Source organism: Stegostoma tigrinum, chromosome 16 (assembly GCF_030684315.1).
Source record: "Stegostoma tigrinum isolate sSteTig4 chromosome 16, sSteTig4.hap1, whole genome shotgun sequence".
NCBI classification, from domain to species: domain Eukaryota; kingdom Metazoa; phylum Chordata; class Chondrichthyes; order Orectolobiformes; family Stegostomatidae; genus Stegostoma; species Stegostoma tigrinum.
Window position 1 is genome coordinate 64,282,536 of NC_081369.1, and position 17,983 is coordinate 64,300,518.

At 48.8% G+C, this 17,983-nt stretch overlaps 1 protein-coding gene across 2 annotated transcripts in view; it reads left to right on the forward strand.

The window, feature by feature from the left end:
* The first annotated feature begins 13,404 nt into the window (after window positions 1-13,404).
* The window catches only part of ces2b (carboxylesterase 2b), a 74,388-nt gene continuing 69,809 nt past the window's right edge, over window positions 13,405-17,983 (forward strand). Inside the window, exon 1 of one of the 2 annotated variants that reach the window (XM_048546353.2) lies at window positions 13,405-13,755. In XM_048546353.2, coding sequence (XP_048402310.2) covers window positions 13,677-13,755 — 79 coding nt within the window. In that variant the 5' untranslated portion in view covers window positions 13,405-13,676. The remainder of the gene's footprint in view (window positions 13,756-17,983) is intronic. The other variant, XM_059651787.1, reaches the window with a different exon arrangement.

Consider the following 17,983-nt stretch of genomic DNA (forward strand, 5'->3'; position numbering starts at 1 on the left):
GCCCAATGGTATCAATGTGGACTTCACCAGCTTCAAAATCTCCCCTTCCCCCACCGCATCCCTAAACCAGCCCAGTTTGTCTCCTTCCCCCACTGCACCACACAACCAGCCCAGCTCTTCCCCTCCACCCACTGCATCCCAAAACCAGTCCAACCTGTCTCTGCCTCCCTAACCGGTTCTTCCTCTCACCCATCCCTTCCTCCCACCTCAAGCCGCACCTCCATTTCCTACCTACTAACCTCATCCCACCTCCTTGACCTGCCCGTCTTCCCTGGGCTGACCTATCCCCTCCCTACCTCCCCACCTATACTCTCTTCTTCTTTTCTCTCCATCTTCGGTCCGCCTCCCCCTCTCTTCCTATTTATTCCAGAACCCTCACCCCATCTCCCTCTCTGATGAAGGGTCTAGGCCCGAAACGTCAGCTTTTGTGCTCCTGCGATGCTGCTGGGCCTGCTGTGTTCATCCAGCCTCACATTTTATTATCCTTTTATTACCAAGCAAGTACAAGCTATGGAGAATCATTGTACTTGGGCACAGAGTGCCGAGCCTTGCAAGTAACTCTACCCGAGCAGCGCACAGTCCCCGCTTTTTATACTTTACAGAAGACATGATACAGAAAACAATTTCACAATTTACAAAAGACATGATTCATGAAACAGTTACTACAGCAGACAAAGTGATAATGGGAACTGCAGATGCTGGAGAATTCAAGATAATAAAGTGTGGAGCTGGATGAACACAGCAGGCCCAGCAGCATCTCAGGAGCACAAAAGCTGACGTTTCGGGCCTAGACCCTTCATCAGAGAGGGGGATGGGGTGAGGGTTCTGGAATAAATAGGGAGAGGTGGGAGGCGGACCGAAGATGGATAGAGGAGAAGATAGGTACAAAAGCTTTACCCTGAATTCCTAGCTGGGCAGGAAGCTTCAGGGCAGTGCCTGCATCCCTATGGGTAGGTAGATAAGAGTTTACTTCTATAAATCAAATGCAGATAAAAGACTTTAATTTATAGAAGCATAGAAATCAATCGGATGTTATCACATTAACATCTCAGGATCACTAATGCAATACAGTCTTATGGCATTACTTGGCCTGCCATCCTTAAGTTTTAATTGATTATCATTCACTTGTTCGTTCTGCTTTTAAATATCTTACTTTTACCAATTTGGAGACAGGTGATCCCTGATTTATAAATGTGTACCTTATGAATGAGATTTCATACAGGATGTATTCAAATTCATTTTAAAGATTCACCATACGAACATTTCCTGAACATGTGTGTGGATATTTTGTACTGTCATGCATTATATCGTTCTGACTTGTGCACAAATCGACTTGTGCACATACTTGAACAGAGACTGCTGGAACCTGGGGACTGCCTGTATAATGCTAAAACTTAAGTACAGGAAAATCCTTACCCATTTACCAAACTGCCAATTCCTTTCTCTGTAGTTGACCAAGAATCAACTTCATTCACAGCTTCAATGAGTGTCACCGATTGTGTTTCTAGGAGTTTATGGATGACGGAAATATGTTCATTCCTGAGATTGATGACCTTTGAAATCCTCTGCCACAAGACAGTAGTTCAGTCCAAAATATTGAATATTCTCATGAAGGAGTTGGATATAGTTCTTCAGGCTAAACGGACCTCAATGTTATGGGGAGAAAGTGGAACAGGGTAGAGTTGGATGATCAGCCATACTGTATAGCTCAAAGGACTGAATGGCCTACCACATCTAATTTCTAAGTTCCTGTGTTTCATACTGCCTACTCTTCTAGGTGTTGCTTACTGCCTGTCAAGGAGTATGCACCCCCACCCCCCAAGTCCCCTTGCCTGGAAAGTGCCATTGTGTAACTGTCAGTCTCAACAGGTCTTTGTACTGTAAGACCAGTCAGTGTCAGGCAAACTGAGGACTGTATTTCACAGAGTTGCTGGTCTCTAATAGTTGTCAATGTTTATTTCTCTCTGTGTCCCTGGAACAATCTGTAGTCCCTTGTGGAAACCATTTCCAAGGGCCATTAAGAGTAGACATTTGTTTTTGAGAGCCTGAAGGCACAGGTAGGCTCATGGGGACGCATTTATTCCAGTTTGTATTATGAACCAGACGTGCAACTATTACTGATTACCAAGTTGTTATTCAAAATTTATTCATTCAACTTCAGTTCTCAGCTGTGTTGGGATTTGAACTCGTATTTCCTGTCGTTCAACCCTTTGGCTTACCGAACCGGTAACGTTACTCATTGACCCTATTATGAGGAGCAGCATTTCCTCTCCTTCACACAACAGGTGGAGGAGACTATAGTGGTTTGAACTATCAGAGATAATGGGAACTGCAGATGCTGGAGAATTCCAAGATAATAAAATGTGAGGCTGGATGAACACAGCAGGCCCAGCAGCATCTCAGGAGCACAAAAGCTGACGTTTCGGGCCTAGACCCTTCATCAGAGAGGGGGATGGGGAGAGGGAACTGGAATAAATAGGGAGAGAGGGGGAGGCGGACCGAAGATGGAGAGTAAAGAAGATAGGTGGGGAACCAAGCGGAGGCTTGGGGACCGCTTTGCAGAACACCTCCGCTCAGTTCGCAACAAACAACTGCACCTCCCAGTCGCAAACCATTTCCACTCCCCCTCCCATTCTCTAGATGACATGTCCATCATGGGCCTCCTGCACTGCCACAATGATGCCAGCCGAAGGTTGCAGGAACAGCAACTCATATTCCGCCTGGGAACCCTGCAGCCTAATGGTATCAATGTGGACTTCACCAGTTTCAAAATCTCCCCTTCCCCTACTGCATCCCTAAACCAGCCCAGTTCGTCCCCTCCCCCCACTGCACCACACAACCAGCCCAGCTCTTCCCCCCCACCCACTGCATCCCAAAACCAGTCCAACCTGTCTCTGCCTCCCTAACCGGTTCTTCCTCTCACCCATCCCTTCCTCCCACCCCAAGCCGCACCCCCAGCTACCTACTAACCTCATCCCACCTCCTTGACCTGTCCGTCTTCCCTGGACTGACCTATCCCCTCCCTACCTCCCCACCTACACTCTCTCCACCTATCTTCTTTACTCTCCATCTTCGGTCCGCCTCCCCCTCTCTCCCTATTTATTCCAGTTCCCTCTCCCCATCCCCCTCTCTGATGAAGGGTCTAGGCCCGAAACGTCAGCTTTTGTGCTCCTGAGATGCTGCTTGGCCTGTGTGGTTTGAACTATGTTTCTTTGTGAGTGACTAAAACTCAGTTTAAACATGCAGTAAATTAAAACTCTGGAGAGTTTCCAATCCCGCACTTAATCACAAAACAACTCATCAGCACATTGTCAGTGATGTCAAGGCTGAACAAGTCTCTCAGCAGAAATCTGTTGGGACAAGCATGTACATAGGGGACAAGGTACTGCAGAGGGTGGAAAGTTGAAACAGATCCAAAAAACACACAGAATCAACTGCCATTTTGGGTCTGTGCCCCACTGTGGACGTACCTTCTTATGGCCACATCTTAGATACAAATACCTGGGTATAATTCTTGGATACAGCAGAGGAATAAAAGTAGTGGCTAATTTACAGAGTTGAAAAGAAGTTAAAAATAGGAATATATTAAGGGGTTAACATTACGGTGTTCGAAGGTAAGGATCGTCCTCTCACCCCAGTCTCCGTCCAGGGCTCGCTGTCGGTGTCATGCTCCAGGAGCTGCTGTGGGACCCCTCGCACTGCCCCAGGGGCTCACTGCTCCCCGGGTTCTGGGGCTCACGGGGAGGGAGTCGCACTCCAGTCCTCTGCAGGTCCCAGCCCGCCCACTGCAGCCCACCAAAGCTCCCAGCCTGCTCACACCAGGGAGGCTCGTAGGGAGGGGGTGGGAGGAGAAAGGGAAAAAAAAGAGGTAAAGGACCTGGCAAGCAGAGGAGTAGGGTATTAGATTTTGTCTACTTCCTAGCGTGTGAAGCATGCTGAGATATTTGTATCATGGTAGCGATGCTACATAAATGCTGCAGGTATTTGAATTCAAAGGCAGGAACTTTAAATGCAAATAGGAGCGAGCGTAGACCGGTGAGCAAAGCGCTGAATGCGAGTACTTGAATCTGGATACAAGTGGCAAGGTTTTGGTGAATTGAAGGGGGTGTAAAACTGGAAGCTCAGCCGGGAGACTTGCATATTTGCTGTTGCAGAGGGTGGTGGTGAGAGGTGAGGCTTTTGTCGGCACGTCAGTTGAAGTGGAATCCGAGACACCTGGCCATCACCAGATGATGGAACACCATGTTTGACTGCTCATTGCCTTCTGTTTGTTTCTTTTGGCCACATGCAGAATGTTCTGTGAGCAAAACAGCTCCACTGAGAGATGGGTGATGTTTGGCTGAGAGTGGAGTTAAGAAGAGTATATATTTTTTCTTTATTCATTAACAGGATGAGGGCTGTGCAGCATTTATTGCCCATCCCTAATTGCCCAAAGGGCGGTTGAGTCAACCACATTGCTGTGGGTCTGGAGTCACATGTAGGCCAGACCAGGCATTTTCCTTCCCTAAAGGGCAGTAGTGAACCAGGTTTTTCCCAACAATCAGCAATGGATTCATGGTCATGGTTAGACTCTTAATTCCAGATATTTTGTTGAATTCAAACTCTACCATCTGCCCTGGTGGGATTCGAATCTAGGTTCCCAGAATGTTATCTGGGTCTCTGGATTAACAGTCCACTGATAATACCACTAGGCCATTGCTCCCCCCACCCCCGCCAATAGTAATATTTAAGATTAAGTGTTCCAGACATTTTATGAGGAAATAGTTTGAGGAATGCAGATACATGCACATACATTCTCTTTTCACTGGGACCAGTCAAGAGGATGATTCCTTAACTGGAACTGTAGCGAAATATAAAGAATCCTTATAAGACCCTTCATCTAGGCCCAAAACATCAGCTTTTGTGCTCCCAAGATGCTGCTTGGCCTGCTGTGTTTATCCGGCCCACACTTTGTTATCTTGGATTCTCCAGCATCTGCAATTCCCATTATCCCTTCCTCTCACCCATCCCCTCCTCCCACCTCAAGCCGCACCTCCATTTCCGACCTACTAATCTCATCCCACCCCCTTGACCTGACAATCCTCCCCGGACTGACCTATCCCCTCCCTACCTCCCTACCTATACTCTCCTCTCCACCTATCTTCTCCTCTATCCATCTTCAGTCCGCCTACCCCTCTCTCCCCATTTATTTCAGAATCCTCTCCCCATCCCCCTCTCTGATGAAGGGTCTAGGCCCGAAACGTCAGCTTTTGTGCTCCTGAGATGCTGCTTGGCCTGCTGTGTTCATCCAGCTTCACACCTTGTTATCTCGGATTCTCCAGCATCTGCAGTTCCCATTATCTCCGATCACATTTTCCGAGGAAGGGTCACCAGACCCGAAGCGTTAACTCTGATTTCTCTCCACAGTTGCTGCCAGACCTGCTGAGGTTTTCAACAACTTCTGGTTTTGTTTCTGATTTACAGCACTCGCAGTTCTTTTGGATTTTAGTGTTTCAGAATGCTGTCTACGTGGAATCTATTTCTGTCTTTCCAACATCCCGCAGATGTCTACAAGATGGAGCTGCAGCAGAGGCTCTGAAGGAATTGATCGCATTCGATTTTGTTCCCAGTAAATCGAGTGAGGACTGTCTGTACCTGAATGTGTACACACCTGTCGGACCAAAGGACAAGAATAAGAGACTTCCTGTGAGTAAACTGTCAGCTGTAATTCCACCCTGGACCATGACACAAACCTGTGGCCACCATGGAAGGTCGTAGGTCAGAGCATCTCATCCCCCCCCCGAGACTGAGAGAACGGGAGGTGATGCCCACCGCTTCCTGCAGGTGTCCCTGAGTCGAGCGCCTGACTACCCACCACCGTAGGGAGACTCAGAAGAAGTGAAGCAACGTTCTCTACTTCTTAGCAACAAAACCAGGAGGAAGGAGCGAACGGGAGCAGCCACTCCCACCACATGGAGGCCACCAGCTGGTTTACGAGCAGCACTCAGCCCCTGTAAGACAGCAGTCGGAGCAGTCCTGTCCCACGGCCCAGGCAAGCTGAGACTTTAGCCTCCAGCTCCTGCCGATTCGCCCCCGGCCAGGGTCCCTCAGCCGGGCCTAGGTAGAGCCCCAGATAGAGGAAATGAGTGGTGGCCTACCTGAACGCATGCCCCTTCGGCCGAGAGCCCACCCGCCATGGAGCGACCAGGAGTCTGAAACATTTGGCCCAGTTGATCTGGAGGAAGATGCCACTGAGTACACCGCCTGGCACCGGGTCCGCCGGGTCGGTGATAGTGAGCAGCGCACTGTTGGTTTAAGCCGAAAGGACCACACCCATGCCCGGCTCATACAGAGCCAGCTCCAAAAACCTCCAAACGTCAGACCTGGGTGACAAGCTGCGTCCTGAACCCGGATGCCCACACAGTGCCAAGCAGGTACTCATCACTGACCCTGTCAAATGCTTTCTCCTGATCGAGAGGCAGGAAGGCGCTCAGCAGACGTGCCCGTTGACAAAAGTGGATCAGGTCCTGGACCAGGTGGATGTTGCTGTGGATCCTCTGGTCCGGGACCAGGTTAGAGTGGATCATGTGGTCCAACACAGTTGCCAGGTGAGAAGGCAACACCTTGATCAAAATGTTGTAATTGGGAGGGAGACTAGACACCAGTTCTGAAGAGAACCAAGGTCCCCTTCATTGGCAGCAGGATCATGACCGGCCTGCGCCAAAAATGGGCAGCTCTCTGGCTGAAAGACACTCCCTGGAACACCCTGTAGAACTGCATAGTCAGCCCATCCAGCCCCGTAGACCTGCCCATTGAGAGCTGGCTGAGGGTGCTGGCTAGTTCCTCTAAAGTGATAGGAGGGTCAAGCAGCCTGGTGTCCTCTGTGCTGAGCAGCTGCAGGCCCTGCCACAAAACTGACATTAACCTGGGCCCTGATTCCTTCCGGATCCAAGATGTGGGACCTGTTGTCGTACAACAGCCCAAGGAGCTGCTGACAGAGTCCACACCCTTTCTTCCAGAGAGCAAGAGGTGTCCAGGTCCTTGAGGAACCAGATCCACAACCACATGTACCCGCCCCAGGTCCCGATGTGCTGCAGGTCTCGGAGTGCAGCCTTCTGCCTTTTAGACAACAACCCCCTCCACCCCTGCCACCCACCACCACACAGGGCTAGGTCTGCTTTGGGCACTTCCTTCTCCAACTCCCCTATCCTGGATATTCACCTCTCTGTTGACCCCCTCACGTAATCCTTGAAGAAGGTGCAGATATGAGCCTTGCCCACACCCCACCATAGCCTCAAGGAGAGGAGGCCACCCACCGCTTCCTTCTCTAGATGACCCAGAACCAATGAAACAAGTCCTGGAACTGCCCGTTCTCCAGCAGCAGCTTGGTAAACTATCAGGATGCAGACTAGAGCCACGCACAGAACAGAAGGAGCTCCACCCACCCCAGGTGATGGTCTGTGCGCGGTGCCCACCGCACGGAGGCTACCAGAATGTAGGAGGTTTACACAAAGGTGAAGCCGATAGAGTCAGGATGGAGATTTCACCAAGTGTCCACCACGTCAAAGGACAAAGTCCCTCAACTTCCTCGCCAGCACCAAACCAGACCAGGCACCTCCCTGCTCCCTGCCCTCGAAGCAGCAATTTAAAATCCTCCCTGAGGACAACGCACGGGCCTTCATCGATGGTGACGAGGTGAGCAGACATTTCTTCAGAGAAGCATGTTTGCCTCATTCGGACCAGAGGAGCACGTACATTCACAAAGGGAAGCACCGCACCACCCACACCCCCGTACCCACCCCAGTGAAGCAAACAGTCTAGCACAGGACACCCCATCCCAACCATGGTCTTAGGCTGAAAGTGTGGGCCCCAGCAAGATTGCTGGATTTGCAGGCAAGGTGACTCCTGTCCCTGAACCAGGCACACCGCACACTTCCTGCCCCAAGAGGTTCTGGAACCTGCTGCCACTGATGCTGATGCTGGCTGTGCTAAAGTCCTCGTGTCAGCAGAACTGTGCAATTGTCACCCTTCCCTTCTGTGCCCGGAGAAAGGGTGGGCACACAGGGTCCTGTCGTCCCTCACGGGGCCACCGAGGAACATTTGGATCCACTGGCAGTTGTACAGGTGACCCCAGGGTTGCTGAGACCTGCCGGGGTGCACCAGAAGACCAATTCAACATCATTCCTGCATTCTGGCCATCCCAATGACAAAGGTTTTACCCCAGAAATTCCACAGAACCCTCCTCCTCCTCCTCCAGGTGGTCATCAGCTTCAGCCAAAGCAGGAGCCCCCTGGCAGGGAGACGCACCGTCAAGACCGGACCTCGAGTGCCCCCCTCCTCTCCCTTCCAGCGGTAGTATCAGAATTAGCCTTTATTGTCACATATAGTCAGTGAGTACAGTGAAAAGTTTGTGTATCGCCACTTAGAGTGCCACTGAGGAACAAAGGTGCCAAGGTGCAGCTTCTTTAGATACAAGATCTTAGAAAATTGAGAAAAAGAATGTCGAACTCTACAGGAAACAAGGCTACATGTCAAGAGCTGGAAAATTGGGTTAGAATAGATGAAGAGGGGTCCTGACACAAAACGTCAACTTTCCTGCTCCTCTGATGCCTGCTGTGTTCCTCCAGCTCCACACTGTGTTACCTCTGACTCCAGCATCGGCAGTTCCGACTGTCCCTGGGACATGTCAGTATTGTTTTGGGAGAAGAGGGGCAGGGGTCAGGGCAGAAGCGCAGAAAGTAGATTGGACACAGCATGAGACCCTCTCCAGCTTTTTCTTTTATTTGAGTTAATTCTGTTCACTTTGTTACTGAACACTTTCCATCTGCATAAAATGTATTTCCTCTCTCAAAATCTTTAGGGAGAGGTAGGCACTGCAGGGGCTGGGGTGCTTCACTTCCCCCACCAATACTATTTTGATTTAATCCCCACCCTCCTCTTCAATTTTGTCACATAAGCATTGCCCTGTTGGGCTTTGTTTGTTATTGGTTTCCTAGCCACATGGGCATTTTTCCTGATATTGGAAATATTGAAGAGAATTACATACACAACAGTGTCTTCACTGAGTCCCTGCGTGCACGTACACACACGAACACACACACAAGCACACAAAGAGACACACACTCACACACATGCACATGCACAGACACACACACATGCACAAAGTCGCACACACATGCACATGCACAAAGACACACATGCACATGCTCACACACATGCACAAAGACACACACACATGCACAGACACACACACATGCACAAAGACGCACACACATGCACATGCACAAAGACACACATGCACATGCTCACACACATGCACAAAGACACACACACATGCACATGCACAGACACACACACATGCACAAAGACGCACACACACATGTACGCAGACACACATGCACAAAGACACACACACACGCACAAAGACCCACACGTGCACAGACACACACACATGTACAAAGACACACACACACACACACACACACACACACATGCATAAAGACGTGCACAGATGCATAAAGACACACACACAAACACAAGTGCTATGGGGAAACATAAGCACTACTGGTGTATAGCAGCAGTGTGGGGGTAACAAAAAGGATGAAAAGTATTACCAGGGGATTTAGAATCTCCCCAGTTCAGAGAATGATTCCGAGCTGGCTGTGCCAAGAAAGAAACGAAAAAAAATGTACTTCCGTCTGTTTCAATCATTCTATCACATCGAGCTCATTCTATTAAACACATTATTTACTGAAAAAAAGTACTTCCTTTAGAGTCAATCATTTTATCACATTCAGCTCATTCTGTTAAACATTCTGTTACTTTCATTATACAACAGTTTTACTAAGTCAGAGATTCACTGATCCTTGCTCTGACTGACTTGGTCACCGTTCATGTTACTATATACCAGCAAATCCCACGCCCTCACTGGCCTCCAATCTTGTTTATTAACTTCGTCCATAACACACCTTGAAATCTGCCACTGGCTGTTCCTCAGTAAACACTCTGACTGCAGTTTCTGCGTATCACCATTTCATCCACAGTCTAACAGAGTGTCCTACAGCGAGATTATGTTTCGTTTCACCTTAACCCACATGCTGTTGTTTTAATTTGCAAACTTCTGAACACACTGATGTTTGCTTTAACCCCTTATTTTACCAGTTAACACCAGAATTTCAGTCTAGAGTCTCACCCTGCCATGGTCACCACTTTTAGCAAGAATGATTAAATCTGACTTAATATTTTAACTTGCCGAGAGTCGCCAGTCCTGACTTATCCAGGTTTGTATGAGACTTTACCATATAAGGCAAGTCTGAACACTTCAAGTGGTAATTTTACAATGTTTATTAATCACTAAGTAGTAAAAATATAACAAGCTAAAATGATAGAAGACAATGTTCCAACTAAAAAGAGTAAACAACTAAACAGACTTCTCTCAAATTCTTCGCGTGATGTAGTTGAAGCCAAATCTTTATAATCCCCAGCACTAGAGCTTCCTCCAGTTCTTTGTTTTATTCCCTTGATTGATATTCTTTGCACAAATCAGTGTAACTGATTAACTTAACTATAAGCTTAAGTATAATAGGTTTCTGACACCTGCAAACAGCTTCCCTGTTAAAACTTCCCCACACATTCAGATGTTATAAACGACATGCTCAGGCATGTTATTACACACCCAAGGAGTTGATGAGAACTGTAAAAGGTCATTCACAAAGGCTTGGTTTCAGCAGACCCTATCTTCATTTCCCTCAATCTTTCTCACTGGAACAATCCCCTTCAATTTTCCAAATCAAACCCGCGTCCCTTGAACATTCCCTAGGTCACTGGATGAATAGTCAAGCGATAATACCATTAGCGTAGTGGTATGATCACCTGCCATATTTTAGTCCAATGTATCCACTTCTCACAGTGTGATGACCCCTACAGTGTGTGAACTTCTTACAGAACCTCTCCATTTAGTGCACAAGACTGATTCCAAGTTTCCTACTGCACTTTAACACAAACTGGAGGAACTGCACCAAATCTATCACTTAAAGACTTTCCATCCTTCCAGACCTAATCATGTGTTTGACAATTTAGGATTGTTACATCCTCTCCCATTGTTTTTCAGAAAGAACTTCTTTCTATTGGTTCAGTTATCACCGTACACACCTCCTCTAGACCCATCTTTTGCTTCTTGTTCCATTTCCTGAACCCCTGACTCTGCAGCATCTCCATTTGGTACTAAATCTCTCCTGCTTCTGTTACATCCCAGCAGCTTTTGAAAATGTCATAGACTTGAAACAAAGAAAGTTTACAGAACGAGTAGATGGCCTTTCAGCCCATTATATCTATTGATATGATCCCAGCTGATCTCAGAGCTCAGATCCCAGAGTTTAAACAGAACATAAGTTTTACTTTTACAATTTGGCTACCATGGTGATTAGTCACCTAAATCATTCACATGAAGCTGTCAGGATACATTAAACAAGAGAACGTCAAAGTCTATTACATACAAAAAGTGAAAAAAACACAACCAATACCATGATACAATAACTGATTAAAACAAACTTATTAGCCTCAACAACAACCCTGTAGATACACAAGTTTCAACATTCCCAATTGTTCCAATTGTCACAGATTTTCCAGAAAATGTCCCCATTCACTTGACGAGTGTGCCAAAGTGTGTGTGTGTGAGAGAGAGTGTGTCAGACTGTGTGTCCTGGGACAGAAATCAGCTTTTTAATGTTTCTCTGTGAGACCATTAAATAACATGCTGTCACAGGTCACATTTCTTTTATTGGTTTTTCAACCTCAAGCATGCAAGGGTTTGGGGGATGTTTTCTTCTCTGACACCTTAAAGTCATTTCAGACTGTTTCCAAAACTGCTCTGGACACCACTAAACTAATGACATCTGTGATTGGGGGGTTTTGTCTCTAGAGCCCCTATAAGATAGGGAGTTCAACATCCCTATTCCTGGTGAAAAAAAACTCTCAGCTCTCATCTGTCTTTAACTCCATGATGCCCTCAGAGCTGCTGAGTAGTTCTGTTTCATGTTCATATTCCGTGCTTGGAGCAATGAGTGTGCTTCATACACTCATTTTGATCGGATGTTTCACTTGTAACTGTTAAAACAAAGAATTGTCTATGGGAAATGAGTACGGTCATCTCCCTATTAACACTAGGGACACTATCACCGTCTCTATTAGTCACTCTCTCACTATGTGTCTCATTTTCCCTCTCTCTCACGGAGTGTCCACACACACGCGCACACACATGCGCACACACACGCGCACACACACATACACTCCCTGTCACACTATCTCTTAAGACATAATGGGAACTGCAGATGCTGGAGAATCCAAGATAATAAAATGTGAGGCTGGATGAACACAGCAGGCCAAGCAGCATCTCAGGAGCACAAAAGCTGACGTTTCGGGCCTAGACCCTTCATCAGAGAGGGGGATGGGGAGAGGGTTCTGAAATAAATAGGGAGAGAGGGGGAGGCAGACCGAAGATGGATAGAGGAGAAGATAGGTAGAGAGGAGAGTAATTTTCCGCTATGTCTTAGACTTTTCTCACACTCTCTTTCAGGAAGTTGGGTTGAAGTTGAATCTGAGACACCCGATAATAAGCCAACAACGCCACCAGAAAAAGAACAGTTCTGAGGAAGGATCACCAGGCCCAAGACATTACCTCTGATTTGTCTCCACAGATGGTGCCAAACTTGCTGAGCTTCTCCAGCAATTTCTGTTTTTGATATTGATTTACAACATCCACAGTTAGTTCAGTTTTTATGACTAATCTTCAACTGACTGGTAGGTAATTAAAATTTAACTAGTAATCTATCTAAAAATGATAGTTATTGCTATCTAACACATAGCCCACTAACTTACTCACTGTCTGAACCTGAACTCCTTCAGGTGATAGTGAGAGACCTAGTATCTGACACAGAATATGTAAGTAATGGATCAAAGGTTCACACCACTGATGAGGATGTATCAAACACATCTAAGACGGTGTTAAATGTTTAATCAGTTAGAAGGTTTTAATTAAAACCCAAAAGAACGGTGGACGCTGTAAATCAGGAATAAAAGCAAATTGCTGGAAAAACTCAGCAGGTCTGGCAACATCTGTGAAGGAGAAAACAGAGTTAACGTTTCGGGTCCGGAGAAGGTATTAGTTGATTAATATGTACATATAAATCCTTTCAAGTCACTGTGTCTGATACTGCTTCTCACTAACAGCCGAAGGAGGAGTGAGGCTTCGAAAGCTTGTGTTTTGACATAAACCTGGTGGACTATAACCTGTTGGTGGGTGATTTTTGACCTTGAAAACCCCCAGTCCGGCACCAGCACCCCCCACCCCGTCCGACACCAGCCCCGGCCCCCGCCCCTGGATATCATGAACCTTTTAGAAAGACTGAGACACGTTTGTCCCGGACTGCAGTGACACTATTTCAACATTAACTTCTCTCTCGCCCACAAACTCCGGATTCTCTCTGTCTCTGGCCCGGCTTCAGGGAACCGAGCAGGCTTGGGAGAGACACTCCCCCAGACTGGGACAAACACACGCCTACCGTCCCCGCCCTCTCCCTGCGGACTCTGCACCTTTGCCCCCCTGCCGGCTCCGGTGCACTTCTCCTGCCGACTCCGGGGAGAGTCCTGCAAAGCCCCTCGGCCCCGAGCCCGCACAGTCCCCGGCGACATCGCAGCTGATGGCGGCGAACAACCCCCAGCGTCTGCTCTGTGTCCTGGTCACCATCGCAGCGCTCAGCTCGCCGGGCAACACCACAGGTTTGGAGGGGGGGTGGAGACTGGGGGAGGGGGGGTGGAGACTGGGGGAGGGGGGTGGAGACTGGGGGAGGGGGGGTGGGGAGGGGGGTGGAAACTGGGAGAGGGGGGTGTGGAGAGGGGGGGTGTGGGGAGGGGGGTGTGGAGAGGGGGGGTGTGGGGAGAGGGGGGGTGTGGGGAGGGGGGTGTGGAGAGGGGGGTGTGGGGAGGGGGGTGTGGGGAGGGGGGTGTGGGGAGGGGGGTGGAGAGGGGGGTGTGGGGAGGGGGGTGTGGGGAGGGGGGTGTGGGGAGGGGTGGGGAGGGGGGTGTGGGGAGGGGGGTGGAGAGGGGGGTGTGGGGAGGGGGGTGTGGGGAGGGGGGTGTGGGGAGGGGTGTGGGGAGGGGGGTGGAGACGTGGGGAGGGGGGTGGAGAGGGGGGAGGAGACTGGGAGAGGGGGGTGTGGGGGCAGGGAGAGGGAGACTGAGGGGAGGAGACGGGGGCAGTGTGGGAGGGTGGGGGAGACTGGGGATTGGGGAGACCTGGGGGAGGGGCTGTGGGAGACTGGGTGTGTGGGGAAGACTGGGGGAGGGTCTGTGGGGGAGCCTGGAGGGAGGGGGACACTGGGGGAGCTTGGGGGTTGGGGCGACGGGGAGGGGCTGAGGGGGAGACTGGGAAGTCGGGGACACTGGGGGAGACTGGAGGGGTGGGGGAGATGGGGGACTGGGGTGTGGGGTGGTGGAGGAGACTGGGGGGGGCGGGGCTAGACTGGGGGGGGGTCAGTGGCAGAAACCGGGGAGGGGTTGGGGGAGTATGCAGGATGGGGGTGCCTGGGGGCAGGGTGGAGGTGACTGGGAGGAGTGTGGTGCCCAGGGGCGGGGTGGGGGAGACTGGGGGGGTGGGGTTAGGGAGAGGGTTTTGGGGGAGGGGGAAGGGGCGTTGGAGTGGGGAATCTGTGGGTGAGAGGCTGCATGATGGTGAGAGTGTATGAAGGGGAGAATGCAAATAAGAGTGAATGAATAGTTTATTTATCGTCACTTGATTTTTTGTGAATAATATGGTAAAATACAATGGAAAGTATCGACACTCACCACAATCCGGTGCCATCTTGATTTAATTTAAGAATAAAAAGGATAAAGATGTGACTGACAGAGTCCTGAGCCAGCTTACCAACAGCCCCTCATCTCCGATTGCCAAGTTCAGACCCTCCAAGCCCAGTGTGCATTTCTTAACACTTATCCCTGCAGTGTGGAAATAGGCTATTCAGCATGGCAAGTCCACATTGACCCTCTGAAGTGCATCTCACCCACTCCCTCCACCAGAGTGGAATCGAACCTGGGCCGCCAGGCCGCTCAGAATCCTATACGTTTCATATGTGGCATCCCTTTGTGTTTTCCTACCCAACCCCATCAGGGCAATGATCTCTTCCCCAGGTTAAATGATCCTTTTAACTCTACACAGTATCACCAGGTGTATTCTTCCCTTTGTGTTGCACAGGTGTTTCCGACTGTCTGTTTATCCTATGGCCCTTCACAGTTATTGGAGTTGGTCTGGTTCCAATATTAAATGAATTACAATACACACATTCCAGTTCTCCCATCTGATTTCAGTTGTCTTTTAGAGGAGAGGAGATTCGATAGCAGTGCTCACAAATACATAAGGCCTGGGGAGAGTGGGCAGAAGGGTCAAGAAACAGAGGGCACTGATCTAAGCAGATTGGTGAAAAGAAGCAGTAGTGACATAAAGAGAAGCTTATTTACAATCAAGACTTTCAAGAGGGAATTGAATAAGCACTTGCAGAGAAGGACAAGTTGCAGGGTTATAGAAACAGGACAGGGTGAATGGGACTTCCCTCAGATAGAGGGCTCAAGGCTGTGATTTGACTAGCGCCTCATACAGCCTCACCAGTACACCCCTGCTCTTGTTAGCATTAATTTCAAGACAGCTCCGATACATTGTTAGTGTTGAGACTAAGATGTTTCGGTACGTTTTGATTTCATCCTTCCCTGTATCAGCGCCACTCATGACTACTGAATTATTATGTTCCTCTCTTCCTAGCTGCATTATGCTGTCTGTGTGCACACAGACTTAAATTAGAATGTTATCGATAAAGGATTACCTGGAGAAGGAGAAGGTGTGTCACTCCTTCTGGGAGCTGGCCCACATATAATGGGCTGAATAGCCTCCTTCTGTATGGTAACCATTCTCCAGTTCTGCGGTCACGTGGCTCATTGGAGGCTGGTGGCTGGGCTGTTGGAATAGCCAGGTCTGGAGGTAAAAAGTGAAGATTTCAGCAGCAGATGAATTGTGGTTTTGCCAAAATTAGGCAATATAACAGGTGGAAATAGCTTGTCTTGGTGATGATGTGGTTGGATTCATCTCAGGGTAGCAATCCCAAGGAGAAGGTTACGGCCCATCTGTTTCAGATGAAAGAAAAGGACAGTGTCAGTGACCCAGGAAAGGAGTTTGCAACAACTACTTTGCTTTACCCATACTTAGTTACTATGCAGGATTTTTCTTTTTCTGTACATCTCTAAAAATCCTCATGATTCCTTAAGACCCTTCAATCTATTTCTCACCAAGTGTGCTTTTTAAAAACTCCAGTCACAGGACATTGGTGCTGTTGGCTGGACCAGCATTTATTGTACATCAATAGTTGCTCCAGAGAAGATTGTGTCAAGCTGCCTCCTTCAACCGTTGCAGTCCTTAGGATACAGATATGCATTTAGTTCTGTGAGGAAGACAACTCAGATACAGTCATGAGATAATGGGAACTGCAGATGTCATTGCAGAGAGTCCGAGATAACAAAGTGTGGAGCCGGACGAACACAGCAGACCAAGCAGCATCTCAGGAGCACAAAAGCTGACATTTTGGGCCTAGACCCTTCATCAGAAAAGAGGGAGGGGAAGTGGGTTCTGAAATAAATAGGGAGGGGGGGCAGATTGAAGATGAATAGAGGAGAAGATAGGTGGAGAGGAGAGTGTGGGTGGGAAGGTGGGGAGGGAAAAAGTCAGTCCGGGGAGAACGGACAGGTGAAGGAGGCAGGACGAGTTAGTAGGTGGGATATCAAGCCGCACCTCCATTTCCCACCTACTTACCACATCCCACCTCCTTGACCTGTCTGTCTTCCCCGGACTGACCTATCCCGTCCCCACCCACACTCTCCTCTCCACGTATCTTCTCCTCTATCCATCTTCGGTCCACCTCCCCCTCTCCTTATTTATTTCAGAACCCTCTCCCCCTCCCCCTCTCTGATGAAGGGTCTAGGCCCGAAACGTCAGCTTTTGTGCTCCTGAGGTGCTGCTTGGCCTGCTGTGTTCGTCCGGCCCCACACTTTGTTATCTCGGATACAGTCATGAGTCAGGTTGATGAGTGGCCTGGAGGGGAACTTGCAGATGCTGGTGTTCCCCTGTGTATCTGCTGTCCTGGCCTGTGTAGCTGGTAGTGGTCATGAGGGTGCTGTCGAAAGAGCGTTTCTAAGTTGTTGCTGAATCAAACTGCACACAAGTGACTTTGCCCTTGACAAAAATCAGCAGAGCGTAAGGTTTCTTACTATGCAGTCAACAAGACAGCTGTGGAATCACATCCCAAGTTTTGGAAAACAAGGCGGTAGCACACTGTCTGGATGCATAACGGCTGGTACGGCAACTGCTCTGCCCAGGGCCGTAAGAAGGTGCTGTGCACAGGCCAGACCATCACAGAAACCCACCTTCCATCCATGGACGCTATTTACACGGCTCACTGGCACAGAGAGGCGGACAACATCAAAGACCCATCGCACCCCGGTAATGATCTCCGACAACCTCTTCTGTCACGCAGAAGCCTGAACACACGCACCAGCAGGTTCAGGAACAACTTCTTCCCGGCCACTATCAGACTGCTGCATGGACTCTAGCCTCAAATAATGTACCCTGTATGCCTCTAAGTCTTTTTGTTCTGTACATCCTTCATTTGCTGTGATCCGCCTGTACCACTGGTAAACAAAGCTTTTCACTGTATTTCGGCACGCATGACAGTAAAATCAATCAATCAGCAAATCACTGAGTCTTTGTGATTAAAAAAAAAAGAGATTTGACATCTTGAGTGCATTTTTGGATGCTTTGGGTTCATCAAACTGAAGATTTGAACATTAGTGGTCACCATAGGTTGGGAAAGTAAACGGAAGCAGGTGAGAAGGAAAAGAAAGGAACAAATTGCGTCTGTACAAGTCTTCTCCAAATCATCTTACAGCCCATGTTGTAGATTTCAAGTCT